Raw genomic sequence first — 17,817 nt, 5'->3', positions numbered from 1 at the left:
TGACAGCGCGGACGCCACTGTACTCCGAGCATGGAGCCCGCTGCGACCATCGCTGCAGTTGTGGCCGCTCTCAACGTCTCGCAGCTTATCATAAAGGTTTCCCTGAGGCAGATGCAGAAAAGTCAGGCAAGGAGGCTACGGCACCGCGGTGATGTCCTGAAGTCTGAGAGTAGCACAGACCTGTCAGAAAGCAGGCGACCCAGCGCCGAGGACATCACAGTGGCAATGGGTCATGTTGATGCCGTGGAACGGCGATTCTGGGCACGGGAGACAAGCACTGAGTGGTGGGACCGCATAGTGCTGCAGGTCTGGGATGAATCCCAGTGGCTGCGAAACTTTCGCATGCGGAAGGGAACTTTCCTGGAACTTTGTGAGTTGCTGTCCCCTGCCCTGAAGCGCAGTGACACCCGGTTGCGAGCTGCACTGAGTGTACAGAAGCGAGTGGCCATAGCCCTGTGGAAGCTTGCAACGCCAGACAGCTACCGGTCAGTCGCGAACCAGTTTGGGGTGGGCAAATCTACCGTGGGGGTTGTTGTGATGCAAGTAGCGAAGGCAATCGTTGATGTACTGCTGCCAAAGGTAGTGACCCTGGGAAACGTGGAGGCGATCATAGATGGCTTCGCAGCGATGGGATTCCCAAACTGCGGTGGGGCCATAGATGGAACTCACATCCCTATCCTGGCACCGGACCACCAGGCCACCCAGTACATTAACCGAAAGGGCTACTTTTCCATGGTGCTGCAAGCACTGGTGGACCACAGGGGACGTTTTACCAACATCTACGTGGGATGGCCGGGCAAGGTTCATGACGCTCGTGTTTTCAGGAACTCTGGTCTGTTTAGACGGCTGCAACAAGGTATTTACTTCCCGGACCACAAAATAACTGTTGGGGATGTGGAGATGCCTATAGTCATCCTCGGGGACCCAGCCTACCCGCTAATGCCCTGGCTCATGAAGCCCTATACTGGCGCCCTGGACACTGAAAAAGAACTCTTCAACTACCGGCTGAGCAAGTGCAGAATGGTGGTGGAGTGTGCTTTTGGCCGTCTCAAGGGGAGATGGAGAAGCTTACTGACTCGCTGTGATCTCAGCGAAACCAATATCCCCATTGTTATAGCAGCTTGCTGTGTGCTCCACAATCTCTGTGAGAGCAAGGGGGAGACCTTTATGGCGGGGTGGGAGGTTGAGGAAAATAGCCTGGCTGGTGATTACTCACAGCCAGACAGCCGGGCGATTAGAAGAGACCAGCGGGAAGCGCTGTGCATCCGGGAGGCTTTGAAAGCAAAGTTCCTGAGTGAGCAGGGTAACCTGTGATTTTATAGTTTGTGTACTGAGAAGCTAAACCTGCCCCCGTTTCTTTACCCAGGTAATGTTGACTATCCTATCCAGTTACATACCCCCTTCACCCCCCCTCCAACACACGTGTCGAAATAAAAATAGTTCTACTTTGTTAAAGCACACCGTTTTCTTTAATACTGTTTTAGCGGGAATTTTTTAAAACTGGGACGCAGACTGTGGTGCGGGGCGGGTCTAGTGTTGTGATGCGAATGCAGCTTCTAAACTCAAGGATTGACAGGCTCCGCTGCGGTGGGATGCTTGTTTCAACGGAGCCTGTCACCCCTCCTGATCGGGACTGTGTGTATGGGAGGTCTATTTGACTTTGTGGCAGGGGGAGGACGGTTACAGATCCCATGCTGTGTGGCTCTGTGATCCTGTCTAAGGACCGGCGCTTAAGATCTGTAACTGCCCTCCCCCGCCACAAAGTCACAGAGCAACCCACCCCCCCCAACATTACATCAAAACAACCTCCCAGACTAACCGGGGCAACTAGTCACTGCATCACTGCACTGTGTATGTGCCCTGCTGCTGTGCCTGCCCCCGACTATGTACCCTGCCAAAGGAGACTGTCCTGTCCAATTTCCAACCCCCTTTCCCCTCCTCCTCCAAAAGAACATGATTGAAACAGTAGTTAACAGAAACGAATTTTTTATTATCAACTACACATGGCATTGGGAGGTGAAACTTGGACGTGGGCTTGTGTCAGGCGGGAAGGAAAGAACTTTTCAAATTTTGGGAAATGAGAGCCTTCTGCTACTAGAGCTCTCTGCAGGGGTGGAGTGAGAGTTAGCAGGGACTCTGCCGCCTCTCCTTCTTTGCACTTTGGGTGAGGTGGGTATGGGACTTGGTGGCGGGGGAGGGCGGTTAGAGATGGACTGCAGCGGGGCTCTGTCCTCCTGCCTCCGTTCCTGCAGAACATCCACAAGGCGCCGGAGCGTGTCCGTTTGCTCCCTCAGTAGTCCAAGCAGCGTTTGAGTCGCCTGCTGGTCTTCCTGCCGCCACCTCTCCTCCCGATCCATGTTGGCTTGGTGCATTCGGGTCAAGTTCTCCCGCCACTGGGTCTGCTGTGCTGCCTGGGCTTGGGAAGAGGCCATAAGCTCAGAGAACATGTCCTCCCGTGTCCTCTTCTTCCTACGCCTAATCCGTGCTAGCCTCTGGGAGTGTGATTCCAGGCTAGGTTGTGAGACAGTCGCAGACGGGGCTGTGGAAATGGGAAAAAGGGAGTGAATTCCTCTGAAAGATAAATGTAGTTGTGAACAAAGAACATAGTCTTTCTCTGTGAACAAGACCATGCACAGCACCTTTCACATGCGCACTCAGCACAAGGTCGAATTCTCGGCCTTCGCATTCTGTGCCTGGGGTCTTGAACAGCACATTTGAGAAGCGAGGCAGCACAACGGAATTTCTGTTGCAGGCAGACATGGTAAGCCGTACACTTGTGGCAGTTTAAAACTTTTATATTACCACTGGCCTCATTTCACATTTAAATCAATGTCAGTCCCTGCTGCCAGCAATCCGGCAAGCGGGAACTCTGCCCCTGTCCCACCCCCTCGCGGCTGTCCCCGGGAATGATCCCTTTCGGCTGCCCCTCTCCCGCCTCCACCGCGTGGCTGCAAACCAGCGGTGACAGTTCTGTAAAGGAACGGGAAAGCAGTCCCAACACTAACATTCCCCTACCTAATTAAAAGCAGGTCACCATGGCCGACATCACCCTGATGAGGATCTCCGAGAGCGACAAAGAGAGAATGCTCCGGGAAAGCCTCCAAAGACCAGGGCCGTATGCCGCCCTGCTGTGCAGAGCAATGATCCCCGAATACCTGATAATCTCGTGGCGCGGCAACGTGTCGTACTTCGGAGGACCCAATAAGGCCGCTCTCCCCAAGAACCTCATGCAACGGCTTTCAAGTTACCTCCAGGAGAGCTTCATCGAGATGTCCCAGGAGGATTACTGCTCTATCCCCGCACATATAGACCGCATTTTACTGTAGCTGCAGTAGCAGGGAATACACAGTAGAGCGGCTTGTGCAGGACAATCACTGAAAACCGGACATTGCTAGATTTCTTTTCAAAACTTGCACTGCCCCTTACTAAACCGTTAAGCGCCTAGGGCACACTAATCATGAACAACCCATTCTTTTAATTGTTAATATTCCTGTTTTGTTAAAAATAAATGTTTAGATGTTTACAACACTTACTGGCTGATCCTTCACCAGATTCTGTGTCCGGGGTAATGGCTGGGGACGCTTCGTAGGGGATCTCTGTAAGGGTGATGAAGAGATCCTGGCTGTCGGGGAAATCAGCGTTGTGAGAGCTGCCAACTGCCTCGCCCTCCTCATCTCCTTCCTCATCTTCCCCGTCCCCTAACATGTCTGAGGAACCGGCCGTGGACAGTATCCCATCCTCAGAGTCCACGGTCACTGGTGGGGTAGTGGTGGCGGCAGCACCGAGGATGGAATGCAGTGCCTCGTAGAAACGGGATGTCTGGGGATGGGATCCGGAGCGTCCGTTTGCCTCTTTGGTCTTCTGGTAGCCTTGTCTCAGCTCCTTGATTTTCACGCGGCACTGCGTTGCATCCCGGCTGTATCCTCTCTCTGCCATGTCTTTAGAGATCTTCTCGTAGATCTTTGCATTCCTTCTTTTGGATCGCAGCTCGGAAAGCACGGACTCATCGCCCCACACAGCGATGAGATCCAAGACTTCACGATCAGTCCATGCTGGGGCTCTCTTTCTATTCCCAGACTGCACGGCCATCACTGCTGGAGAGCTCTGCATCGTTGCCAGTGCTGCTGTGCTCGCCACGATGTCCAGACAGGAAATGAGATTCAAACTGGCCAGACAGGAAAAGGAATTCAAATTCAAATTTTCCCGGGGCTTTTCCTGTGTGGCTGGTCAGAGCATCCGAGCTCGCACTGCTGTCCAGAGCGTCAACAGAGTGGTGCACTGTGGGATAGCTCCCGGAGCTATTAGCGTCGATTTCCATCCACACCTAGCCTAATTCGACATGGCCATGTCGAATTTAGCGCTACTCCCCTCGTCGGGGAGGAGTACAGAAGTCGAATTAAAGAGACCTCTATGTCGAACTAAATAGCATCGCAGTGTGGACGGGTGCAGGGTTAATTCGATTTAACGGCGCTAACTTCGACATAAACGCCTAGTGTAGACCAGGCCTTACACACTTTCGCTGTCTCAGCTTCTTCATCACACTGGGGAATCCTCTGAAGTGTTCAGAGTCCTTTCTTGAGTCTCGTGGCACCTTTTTGGGTCAGCTAGCTTTCTGTGACCTTGGCTGGTAGTCCTGCAGTTAAAGCAGAGCCCCTGCTGTGAAAACATGCCCATCAATTCCTCTTTTCTACAGCAACTTTGGGTAGGTCTCTGTGAATCTCAAGTTTGTGTTCCCCCTACTAATAGTTTTAGTACTACTGCTGGTGACTTTTCCATTCTCCACTTCATCAACTCCTTGCAAATAAACTTGGTTAAACTGGTTTCCCCAATCAGGTAACCTCTTCAGCATACCCATTGTATGATTAGAGCACAGTCATTAAGACTAATGACTATTTTCTTGGGTCTGGCAGAGATGTGCTACAGCAGGGGTTGGCAACCTTTCAGAAGTGGTGTGCCGAGTCTTCATTTATTCACTCTCATTTAAGGTTTAGCGTGCCAGTAATACATTTTAACGTTTATAGAAGGTCTCTTTCTATAAGTCTATAATATATAACTAAACTGTTGTTGTATGTAAAGTAAATAAGGTTTTTAAAATGTTTAAGAAGCTTCATTAAAAATTAAATTAAAATGCAGAGCCCCCCAGACCAGTGGCCAGGTACCTAACCGGGCAGTGTGAGTGCCATTGAAAATCAGCTCGCGTGCCGCCTTCGGCACCCGTGCCATAGGTTGCCTACCCCTGTGCTACAGGCTTATTAGCAAATGGCGGATTCCACATCCGTTCAGAGGCATTCCATGATACAAAAATTTAATATAAACCAGAATTTATATTATAACTGTATAATGGACCTGTCTCCATCATTTATCACTTCACCAATTTTGTGTTACTTGTTTAAAGAAGGGAGATAAACCATCATGCTTTAGGGCAGGAGTTGGCAACCTTCAGCACGCAGCTCCCATTGCTGGGAACAGCGAACTGCGGCCACTGGGAGCTTCAGGGGGCCGTGCCTGTGGACGGTCAATGTAAACAAAATGTCTTGCGGCCCGCCTTCGGATTACTCTGATGGGCTGCGTACCGATGGTTGCCAACCCCTGCTTTAGGGCATAATCCATCTACTAACTAATGTAAGTTTCTTCCAAATTCCAATATGCAATTTACTCCATAAGTGTCCATTATAGGTTACTCACCCCTTTCCTGTGAAAAAGCTGGTTCTGGCCACTGTCAGGCAAGGCACTAAACTAGATGGCAGCATGGATCACATCCAGTATGAAAATTCCTATGTTATATCATATCAGTGAAAAACAAAACAAAGATGGCTATTTGGAGGTCATATTATTAAATCTCATAACTATTGTGTTGAAAGTCCTCAGAAGTTTCTCAAAAGAACAGAGCAAAGATTGAAAAATTAAATATACATATCTCCTAAAAAGCATCAGAATTTATTTATGCTGAACAGCACCCACTGCACCAGGTTTCCTACAGGAAAAAAAGTAGGTTGACAGGCCATCTTTAAATTAAATGCTGAAATCCGTATTTCAGCACCTAACTGCAGGTACTCCGCTTTGAAAGTTTATGCCATTAATCATTATTTACAAAGGCCTTTTTAAAATTGCCAGTCAAGTTACTTTTTTTTTCTGTAGAAAACTTGATGGAATGGATGCTATTCGGCATGATTGTCAGACTCTAATGCTCTTATAATCGCCAACTTGCATCAACAGAATTAGTTTAAACAAAAAGGACAAGTTGCTATGATTCAAGGATTGTGTTGACATTATTCTTGTTAAAAATAGAAGATACTAAGCTAGAAGTTAGTGAGCCAACATTAGTATGTCGGATAGTAGGCATAATTGATGGACAAAATAGGTGGAATAGCCAAACCCCTCACTATCACTCAAAAGAACAGATGGAGGCTACTCAAGCAAGCTTCATCATCATGGCTGCCACCCCCACCTTTTTCTCTGACTGCAGGCCTTCATCCTGATCTTGAGAAATGTCCTTACTAGACCAGGCCAGAGAGAGGGAGAGGATGACATCACCACCCTACCAGCTCCAGCTGAATCCTAAACACCACCTGGGATGAAACGACTTTAACATCAGCAGTAATTAAAAAGTATTGATGCCATCTAAGAGACTGTCAAACAAGGGTTTTTCCCTTCTAAAACTTTCTAAAGCTAGAGTGAGAGGAAACAAGAAATGTTAAAATGGAAGCCTTACTTAACACTTTACATTTCAAATGCTTTAACTGTATCTTTAATAGGTTTAAAGGGTTTTTATTGGTGTGTTTGCCAGGGTACTAAGCAGGCAGAGGTCTCTGTATACCAAACCACACACCTTTTTTAAAACTAATGTCGGACATAGACTGGGTTATGTTAACATTATTGGCCCACTTATTTCACCTACGTTAAAATATTATTCCCATACTTTTATCTTCTAAATGCTCTGGGTTTCAGGAAAACTTCACTAAACCCCCATCTCACGCACATGCCCCAAACTGCTCTTTATATTCAATAGCCAAATCCTCCAAAGTCTCAAAATACTGTGTTGTACATTTACACAAATATTATGCTTTAATAAAATAAAAATTAAGCAGTTGTTAAAATAAAGTGCACTGGTACGTTATCCTTGCTTTTTTTTATTGTTTACATGCTAATATGAAAAATTCTGTACTCCACTAAGTAAGACCTAGAGGCGCTACTGTAATTTTAGAACAATAACTTCCAAAGTAGGTGGCAAAATATGGTGGTATTGGGACTTTTCTTTTCTTATCACAAATAACTATGAAAAGGCATATTCAAGAGCCTTTGGGCTATCAGCTGTGGTGATCTGTTGTGGAAGGAAGAACAAAAATATATTCCATTCCCTCCCCCTTTTACCGTCCTCTCCCCCCCGTTAGAGGGTATCCACACACCAATCCATTTAAACAAGTTTCTTGTGAAGCACGAAGACAGAGTAACTTTACTTAATATATAAACCAGGTGTTTATATTGGGCAAAAAAGTACCAAGATACACAAAAATAAGCCAGTACTGCAAAATGGTGCATGCCATTTATTGAATAGCTAGGCTGTGTGCTTATGGATCTGAATTCATTAATCCTGATCTTAATAGAATTTGCTGCAATATTTCACATATTGAAACCAACCATTTTAAGAGCTTTCCACTTCAGAGTCCATTATTTAGTAATGTTCTACCATAATATCAAACTCGTATGAATTTTTTTTTTATAAACTAGAACAACCTTCCCTTCAGGAAATGATTTACCTCGATTGGAAAGGCTCTTCGTGGTAGGTTAGTTTCCTTGATGTAAACTAACCTAAATGGATAATAATGCCTTTTTTGCTAGATGTGCTTAAAAATAACTTTACTTATGCTTTTTTTAATTACACAAGCGCTGAGCGATTGCCAGAAGACAACTAGGCATTCCATGATAAATTAAAGACTACAAGAGTGCTAGTCAAGGAGAGCTGTCTTATTATTTGTTTTAGCTGGACTAAAGATAAATAATTTAATTCATATTTCTATTTTATACACAATTTTAGAGAATTACCATAAAAATCAAATATCTATAAAGCATGCTGTAGAAAAAAGAATTCAGCACACAGACACCTTTGCAAATATACATGCCCAAGTCTTTTCTTTGGATCCTTGAATTCCAACACTGGTAAAATTTAGATCTGTGAGCTGGAAGAAGCTGCAAAATATTACTGAATTTCTGCTAGCACCAATGCAGCTGCACAGTTGCTAATAAATGGGCACAAAGTGGGCTAATGTAAAACAGCATAATTAAGATTTGTCTACATGCTAGTTCAGTGTGTTCTTGTATCACACCTGCTGTTATAGACAACTTAAATAAGACCTCTCCCCTGAGGACTACAGTCTCTAGTTTAAACAAATACTTGGTGTAAGGGATGTGAACAATCTAATGACAAGACACACAGAAACATGTTCAAGGAAGTAGGGCTTTGTCCACACTCAAAATCTGTACTATTTTTAACTACACTGGCACAACCGCCCTAGTGAGGACACAATTGTGTGGACCCAGCTATACTGGCCTAGGCACTTCTATACCAATATAATAGCACCCACAATAGGTGTACCAGAATAATTATTTTGTTTAAATAACAAAAAGTTGCACCAACTGAAATAGTTGCAACACTACAACATCTGTTACTTTAGTCAAGAAATTAGCGGATCAAATTAACTGGCAAGTGAGCTCTAAATATCAAATATATGAGGCTGTTAAAATAAGAGTAAATGCTTTCAGAAATGTCAGGATAAAAATTCTAGGAAGACGCATTTGATATATTTTTAACTGCATGATGCCAGAGGTGTTAACTAAGTTGCTGTTGATATCGCATACAGCTGGAGCATTCTACAAAATATGAAATTCAACTTATAAGTTAGCATAAAACAGAACATCTGAACTATTACCGGAATTACTTTAGGGCCTTATCCTTGTCCACTGGAGTCACTGAAAATTTCAATGGGACCAGGATTTAGCTGTAAGAATGCATATGTTCATCTTCGGGTTTCAGACTGTTGCCCATCACTATAGCATCCAAGCACCTTCCACATAAAACTAATAGTAATAGCTGACGTCCCTAGTAGATCTTATGGAGCCTGTGGTGGTTCTTCCTTTTCAGGAGTAAAGGCTCTGGTTTTTGGTTTTGGTTTTTGGGGGCAGAAGGCGGTTGTCAGTCTTGCTATAAAAGAAAGGCTTTCTTGAAAAGCAAAGTTTTGCACAGTATTTCCTAGAGATACTGTCAGATGCTAGAGTTGCCTAATCTCCTTCGGAGCTTCCTTCCACACCCAGATCCTTTTTGAGAATCCCTTGGCCCTAGCTCACAAATTTTATCCTGGGCTTTTTTACCTGCTTTCTCTCAGTTTGGTCTTTAGCACCTCTGCGGCTCAATCCATTATTTATTCTAAAGGTTAGGACCAATGCCTTTAAACTGACAGCAGAAACCAAGTAGGAATCAGCAGAGGGAATGAAGCACAGGCCTGAAGAGCTCATGACTGCCTAAGCCCGGGAAGCAATGAGCAAAATGCAGTTTAGTCAATCACTTCTTCAAAAAGGAGCCTACTGTATGTGGGAAACATAAATACACTTAAGTCCATAAGGTTGTTTCTAGGTACTCTAAAAGCTTTCTCTAATACAATTACTATTACATTGTTCAGGTCTGCCATTCAGCTTTAGTACAGACTGAAGTGCTTCAGATTTCTATTGCTTTCTAATCCTTCTCTGATCTAGCAATAGCTATCTGGAAGTTTTTGTAATCCATCTCCCCTGACTTGTAGTACTGTAACTTAGAGCAATATGTATTTTTAACATGGTAGACCACATCAAATTTATTAAATTTGCAAAACCAACTGATTTTATAAGGTTGCTCTAATATATTTTATAAGGTTGCTTTGATATAATGTAACGTGCTGCAGTGAACAGATGAACTATAGTGGGCACTAAAGCCTATCCACTCATTTTCAATTAATTTTAATTGAAGATGTATAGCTACATCCTCTGAACTGTTTTGAAATCCCAAATATAATTTAACATCCCCATGGTTCCTTAACATTTGAAAAGGCTTGACATTCTGTTGCATTCACAACATCTATGAATGGGAACCTGTCAGGCAAATCATAAAAACTAAAAAGGAGCTATCCTATTCAATAATAGAAGTCTTCTGTTCCCAGACCTTTCAAAACTACTCAAGATAAACATGGGATTGCTTCTGTTTAGAGCTGACTTTTCCATCTTAAGCTTTCCCATCCTTTTTCCTGCCGTTACAGCAACAGAAATCATAAGTAGTTTATTTTCCTCTGACTAGAATGACAGGAAAGGTTTTTTGCTTTTTCATATTAGAGGAAGTGACCTTTTCAGATAATTTGGAAACTAGGTCTGATGTAATGTTATCTGATAATGTTTTATTTGTTTAAAATAGTTTGATGCAAGTTGTTTTGTTTCTCTTTCATACCTTCCCCATCAACATTTGTTGTTAGAGGACATTGTAACATCATCTCAACTTTATGAACATCCATACCACAATTGAACATGTCCTTAGCTTGAGTCAGCTGGCATGGGCCATCCACAGGTTTTTAATTGCAGTGTAGATGTACCCTAAGAGTGTAAGATCTAAGGTGCATAACAGACTTCAGGAGTAGCGTTTAGGCCTAGTCACTCCTCAGAATTCTCATGTGAAGTCCATGGCAGCAGTTTACAAAAACAAACCCTAAGGAGCCATGTGGCCATCTTTTATTGCTGTTCTTACAGCGGAGAGACTAGGATTCCCTGCTCTTTCATCTATCTTTTTCTTCCCTCTTAAGTAGCACTATAGAAATTCCTTCTTTGGAAGGTTCTAAAAACCTACCCTGAATAAACAGGTAAGGTTAGCAGTAAGGCTGTAAAAGAACTGCCTTGCTTCAGGTAGAATGTACATTAACCATGTTGCTGGATAGTCAGTGTTTTAATCTGAGGCACTAAGTGGGGGATGGTGGGGACAGACATAATTTGTTGTCACAGGACAGAGAAAAGTACTTACATTACTTTTTTCAATTAACTTTTCAGCTGAGAAATGGTTTGAACTTCAATTAGAGTATGCTTCCATGTCAAAGTTGATGTCCTTTTTTCCCCCCCACCCACCTCCCCATCCTCATTACTGAGACTTTTATGGCCTTCCACTTGCTGTTGTGCATTGAATAATAAAGTTGGAAGTGCTCATCTCCTCCTGATTTCCTTCTGTTTTGCCTTTGCCCCTGGAATGAGTCATTAGCTGAGTTTCCCCAGTCATTCCCTTTTTCCAGGCATTTAACAAGTTAAATCAGTATATATGCAATTTCCCGGCTCTACTCTTTTGGCTGGTAGGGGCATCTGACTCTCATTGCTGTATTGGTCTTCGGAAGAGTAGGAGTGATTCAAACTCTGCATTTTCTAACTTTCTCCAGCCAGCAGCTCAGACTCAGCATTGTTTGGGACTAACATGTCTTCCTTCTAAAGGGTGGCATGTTTGCACTGAGGTACTACTTTTGGACACCTGGTGCTCTTCTGAAGTGTGGTTTGGTCTCTTTAATCTTTTCACCATTGTATGATATCTGCCTCATAGAAGGAGTTCCAAGGTACTGCAGAGGAGGGAGGTTAAATGTAATCATGGACTTCACAAAAAATAATTTTTTGTGGGGAGAAAGGGAAGTATTATGAGTGGAACAACTCATGTAAACTACCAGTTAGCATTCCTTAATTTAAAATAGTCCAAACTGTGTTCAGATTAATGTACCTCACTGATTTGTGAAGGGATTTAAATTACATGTTATTTGCAGAAGCTCATTAGAAGGAGTCTTCACAAGATTGGGCAGAGAAACTGCATATCAGTGTTTACAGTGGAAATCATTTTCTATAAACCTTTGTTAGATTCCAAAGTAGAGTGTAAACTAACTTACAGGCAATCCATATTTAAATATCTAAATTGTGTGTGTGTGGCACACACAACAGGAAATTAGGATAGCTCGTTTTGAACAAAAGTTTGAATCTCAAAACTTCCAGACTAAACTAAATAAAGATTTTGCTATATTGTCGATTATGCCTCTGCCGGGTTACATCCCTGGTGTTGCAGGTCTTACGATTTTGAGTCTCACAATATTTGGGGTCTTTCTGATAGCCCCAGTTGCTGTAGTCATGTGAATAAATCAGAATCTCTGCTTTCAATTAAAAAAAATTCTGGAGCTCATGATTGCAGAGAGAAGCTGGAAAACACTGATCCTAAAGGCTCAAATACTAGAAGGCACATAAAAAGTTGTCTTTTAAAAGTGTTATGACCCTTTTTAGGGACTGACTTGTGATTTTTTTTGGGGGGGGGTATGCTTGGTGTTGGCAACACTGCTTTGCGTAGTTATCAGTAATTACAGCTTTTTGATGTGCCATTTGGTAAGGTGGAAGCTGAAATTAGATAACTTGATCTGAAATTTACATAGACCCTCAGTTTGTGCTACATTGGTGGGTGGAGTGGGGAGTGTTGGCTGATTTTTCTGTTGCTGGTAGACAGCCCATAGGACTAAATTGTTGATGAGCATGTGTCTTTCCCAACAGGCTGTATAAGTGCACTCTAGGTATTATGTAAAATGCAAATCTCTCTCCTTTTGCATAATCTGGTGTTATTGACAAAACTGTTAAGATAACACACAAGATCAGATGAAACCTTCTCTCTAAATTAGGCTGCTCGTAGAGTCCCTCTGTTAGGTCTACTCATCCCAGATCATCTTACCTGATGGTGTAACAAGTCATCTGCCTCAATGAGTCAGAAAAAAAAAAAACACTCCACGCTTTCCTAGCAAGTTGAATACCTGCTATACAGGATGGAAAGTCCCTGGCAAACACTGCCAAGCTATAACAAGGGCTTTCTTTATCTTGTACTTTGAAAATACAGAAATGAGCTCTGTTTATCTTAGTCATATGAGCAGCACAACAAGAAAGGAAAGCAAATAGAATGTTCAAATAAGGCAAATATCAACAATCTATTCACATAATCTTTTGGTTACTCAGTTCTGTGAATATACTTCCCAGCATTGCTAGGAGAGAAACAAATCCTTTCTCATTATAAAAGAGGAAAAATAAATACAGATGTTCAGTACTAATATCCTAACTAAATTCAATATAATAAAACATACTTGCCAACAGAAAACTAAAAAGAAATGCATAGCTATTGTTGAAATTGTCTTCCTTATTCACATCTATAATTACATAATGGTTTTTTTTAATCTGTGTCTTTTTTGTGGGTCTGTTTATATCCTAACTGTGTAGTTCATAATATGTAGTAAAGCCTATTTTACCCTTACTTCATGTCTTCTGGTTTTGTGCCTCCTTAAAAGTAACTTGCCATGATACACACCAGCCTGTCTTTTCTCATTCAAACTGTATTCAAAACATGGGAAAAAGTGTATGAAGAAAAAATGGCTGTCTAGTATGCTACCTTACCCAACCATTGTTTGTGCAACAGCATCGACAAATGCTCTAAGCCCAGCTGTATCCATATTGTGCATCAGGTTGCTGCTGAAGATCCAATAAAAGGAATGTTAAAATATTGTATGTGGTTCACCCCCAACCAGTAGAAGTTGTTTCTTGAGTCCATGGATCAAAGTGTCGTTCCTCCCCCTCTCTTCCCCTCCCTCCCCCCCCCCCCCCCAGTGAGTTTGCATGGCTCTTTGGGTAGGTAAATTATGGAATAGTTTTTTTTCCTTGGTGAATAGTCATTTACAGTTTGAGTAGATAGTGAACAAGACACTTATTGCAGCGTAGTTTAGTGTTCAGAGCAGAAGATTTCGGATTTCCTGGGATCTGTTCCACTGATAGCTCTTTCACTGATTCACTCTCAGATAAGCTTGATTCATCTACCTCAGTTTTCTGTTTATCTGTCATGCATGGATATTGAGGGCTGAACTGTATGTGTGAAATGGCTGTTTCCTCTAATGAAAGCTATCAATTGCAGAGTACTGTCTGGGTGGGTGGCCTGCTCAGCCCACTAGATTGCCAGTCACAGAGGGGCAAAACTGAATGGATATGGAAACTGAACTACTGGTAAATTTGCCCTTTGGAACACAATCCACAGAGAACAATTGAGATTCACTTGCGAAACATAGTATGAGTTTGCATTGTTGGTGATCCAGCTATTCTATGGATTAAAAAGACTACTTCTGTTGAAGTGCTATGAAACAATGTCTTATAAGCACTTAGTTTAGTATCAGCTGCTGTAGATATTTAGCATATGGATGGCTTTTCCATCTTGTTGTACAAATTTTATTTAAAACTGTGGAATTAAGAACCTTTAAATTGCCTCTTGCATAGCAAGGTCAGTGCCACATATCTATTTCAATATTGCCATTCACTTCCAAACTTTCATGGGAGAAAAGCGAGCCAACCAGAATATTTGTGTTATTCCAAAAATATGCTGTTCACTTCCTGAAGGATAGGGTCAATGTAGTGTGTTCAGCTTATAGAAAATCATTGATGACATTGATATTTGGATTCTTCTTGAACCAGGTTCTTGTGAATACTACTCTGTCCAAAAAAAATTGCTCTCACAAAATAGCTGCTGGTATTCTTATTACTGTGAATTGGTCTTCTGCAAGCTGCATTCTGTGCTTCAAAATAAAACAGTTCAGATGGCAGGAATTTGAGTAATGAAAAACAGTTTCTAACATAAATCCTAGACTTCCATGATGCAAACTCAATAGGAGTCTACCCTCTCATTGAGAGGTAGTTTTACCTTGCAGTCTTACTAACCCCCTCTCAGAGTTGGTAAGACAACTCCCACCTGTTTATGCTCTCTGTATGTGTGTATATATATCTCCTCAATATATGTTCCATTCTATATGCATCCGAAGAAGTGGGCTGTAATCCATGAAAGCTTATGCTCTAATAAATTTGTTAGTCTCTAAGGTGCCACAAGTACTCCTGTTCTTCTTTTTGCGGATACAGACTAACACGGCTGCTACTCTGTAACCCCCTAACTTAATCCTACCGATTAAGTCATCCTTTTGTCAAACCTGTAAAGTTCAAGAAAAGATTGAAGCTTTGGGAGAGTATTTTGGTTCATAAATACCAGCCCCAATAAAGGTTTAGTAAAATATCTATTATTGCCACTTCAGCCTAGTGAAGGGTTTCTCACAGAAAGCATTAGTGTATTGCCATCCAGAATGAATATCAGGTGCTGAAAGACTTTTGCTACTGCTTTGGCTCCAGGAGGCTCACTCTGTCCACCTTCCTATAATAGATATGAACATTCCCTCTTTAATAGGTCACTGATAATACTTCTCAGTAGCTTTGTTTGAAAATCCAAAATATAACTGTTACAGTATGTCTACATTTAATAGGGTAAGTATCTTAAATGCAGAAAAATAGCATTAGTAACTTTATTGTTTAGAAGCAGTTTTTTTTTTTTTTTAATTTTTGGGATTCTGACTATCCTTTAGGAAACTGAGGGTCTGATGCTTGTTATGTGGATCTCTGGTGGGGAAAACAATTTTCTGTCTTTAAATATCAAAACAGAATTTTTGTGCTACATGTATGCATGACTCATAATAAGCTGAAAATGTTTTTAAATGGGTCTCCATCAAAAGTGGTCTAGGAGTGAAATGCTTTTGAAATATTTGATGTTTTGGGCATTTAATATATTTCAGTGGAAAAAATAATTGATCTTCAGGCGTACTTTTTAGAACCTCACTAAGTCTCTCATACTGGAGATGACTAGCAGTATCCCAAGAGGATAAAATTATCCCAAAACTTTCTTCAGTTTGTTAGTGGAATTTTAAGGGGTTCCCTCAAAAGCTCTGTCAGCATATTTCTGTCACAACTTAAGGTGCATAATATACGTTTGAAAATTTTATGAAGCGTGTACCTTTCAAACTTTCTTGAAAGACGATAATAAATCTCTCCTCCTCTCAGCATCATCCATTGTGACCTTACTACTCCACCGACTTATTAGCTGCTGGCTTGATCTTATTTTCAAGCAAAATTGCTCTCTTGGGTTCCTTCTATCTCATTTAACATCACTGACCTTAGCCCAGGGGTAGGCAACTTATGGCACGCGTGCAAAAGGCAGCACACAAACTGATTTTCAGTGGCACTCACACTGCCTGGGTCCTGGCCACCGGTCCGGGAGGCTCTGCATCTTAATTTAATTTTAAATGAAGTGTCTTACACATTTTAAAAACCTAATTTACTTTACATACAACAATAGTTTAGTTCTAAATTATATTCTTAAAGACCTTCTAAAAACATTAAAATGTATTACTGGCATGTGAAACTCTAAATTAGAGTGAATAAATGAAGACTCTGCACATCATTTCTGAAAGTCTAGTATCAGAGGGCTAGCCATGTTAGTCTGGATCTGTAAAAAGCAACAGAGGGTCCTGTGGCACCTTTAAGACTAACAGATGTATTGGAGCATAAGCTTTCGTGAATGGTCTGACGAAGTGGGCATTCACCCACGAAAGCTTATGCTCCAATACATCTGTTAGTCTTAAAGGTGCCACAGGACCCTCTGTCACTTTTGAAAGGTTGCTGACCCCCACCTTAGCCTGATTTCTTTCACTCTCAGCCCCCTCTTCATAGACTTCTCATCAGTCAGTTGTCCACTACTCCTTTTTCTTCCACCTTTGACTCTGTCTCCTATTGTAAAGTTTGTCCTATTAACCTACAGAGCTGGCTTATGTCCAAATCTGATTTCTGTTTCTGCTTCTGTTTGCTGCCGAACATCTCTTGGGTAATCCCATGACCATGCTGACTTACTCCATTACAGGTTGGTTCTCTCCACCTTCAAAACTTCTGTCACCCACCAAAGCATACCATTTCTTTCTCATTGAATCCCTCGTGCCATAATCTTATTTGCAGCCTTTGATTCCTAATCCTCTTGCTGCCTCCTTTCACTGGGCAGGATCTTGTGATTTCATAGCAAAGACGAGCATTCTTCCTTTAACACGTGCTCCTTTCTTACCACCCAACCGTATGGTCTCCTACCTTCTCTGGCATTTGCAAATTTACTGTCATTATCAAAATGTGGACATGCCCATATGACACCCTAAATAACTGGCATATGTACAAAACAGACTAGATTGACCTTTCTTGGTAGGTGCTTTGACAGTTTTGAAAATGTCTGTCACCTTATGAATTTCATTTTATTTTGTATCACTTGTGATTGTAACCTGCATTCATTAGGGACTCCATTTTGTACCTGATCATACTTCGTTCTGTGTTGAGAGCCAGTTTGATCTGCTATATGTTTAGCCTGTTTGTGCTATATAACAGCAAAGCTGGAGAAGCAGAGGGCATTTCTCATCTTGTGAAACGCTAATGCAGGACTCATCCAGATTGCTCTCTCCAAGAACTCACTTGCTTGAAGCTGATGTGCTTTATCACCCCCTATGAAACAAGGGTATTGTGCATGTAAAATCAGCATGACTGGGGCTTGACCAAGACATTATCTTTAAGCAGGAGGGGTTCTAGTTGCAAAGATCCATGTAGCTAGCATGAAGGGTGGGCAAGAGAGGCTTTGTTTTTCCTCCAGGCAAATCAAGATTTTAAAATCCAGGTTGGATGTGGTTCTTAAAGATGCTCTAGTTCAAATGGGAATTGGTTCAGAGAAGTCATATGGCCTGTGTTATACAGGTGGTCAGACAAAATCCATGTGGTGGGTGTTGGCTTTTTGTGTGTGTGTGCGCGCAAAGCCTTTGTTCCTTGCTCTAACTGTCACATGGTCATGGAAGAGTTAAGCTTTAAACTAAAGCAAACCCAGCCAAAAGAGACCCTGGGAGAGAGTGCATAAGCAACTGAGGCAGG

At 42.3% G+C, this 17,817-nt stretch overlaps 2 protein-coding genes across 18 annotated transcripts in view; one reads left to right on the top strand and one right to left on the bottom strand.

Moving 5' to 3' along the window:
• OSBPL8 (oxysterol binding protein like 8) overlaps positions 1–17,817 on the top strand; it is a 198,998-nt gene that overhangs the window by 16,085 nt on the left and 165,096 nt on the right. The gene's annotated exons all lie outside the window — the stretch shown is intronic.
• On the bottom strand, positions 2,064–4,110 carry LOC135973914 (uncharacterized). Its single transcript, XM_065559373.1, has 2 exons — positions 3,534–4,110; positions 2,064–2,539 (listed from the first exon to the last, which is right to left on the bottom strand). Exons 1-2 carry the CDS (start codon positions 4,108–4,110, stop codon positions 2,064–2,066), a joined length of 1,053 nt encoding a protein of 350 aa, XP_065415445.1.

This window comes from Chrysemys picta, chromosome 1 (assembly GCF_011386835.1).
Source record: "Chrysemys picta bellii isolate R12L10 chromosome 1, ASM1138683v2, whole genome shotgun sequence".
NCBI classification, from domain to species: Eukaryota; Metazoa; Chordata; order Testudines; family Emydidae; genus Chrysemys; species Chrysemys picta.
Note: the sequence above shows the minus strand (reverse complement) of the source record. Positions and strands in the feature narration are given on the sequence as shown.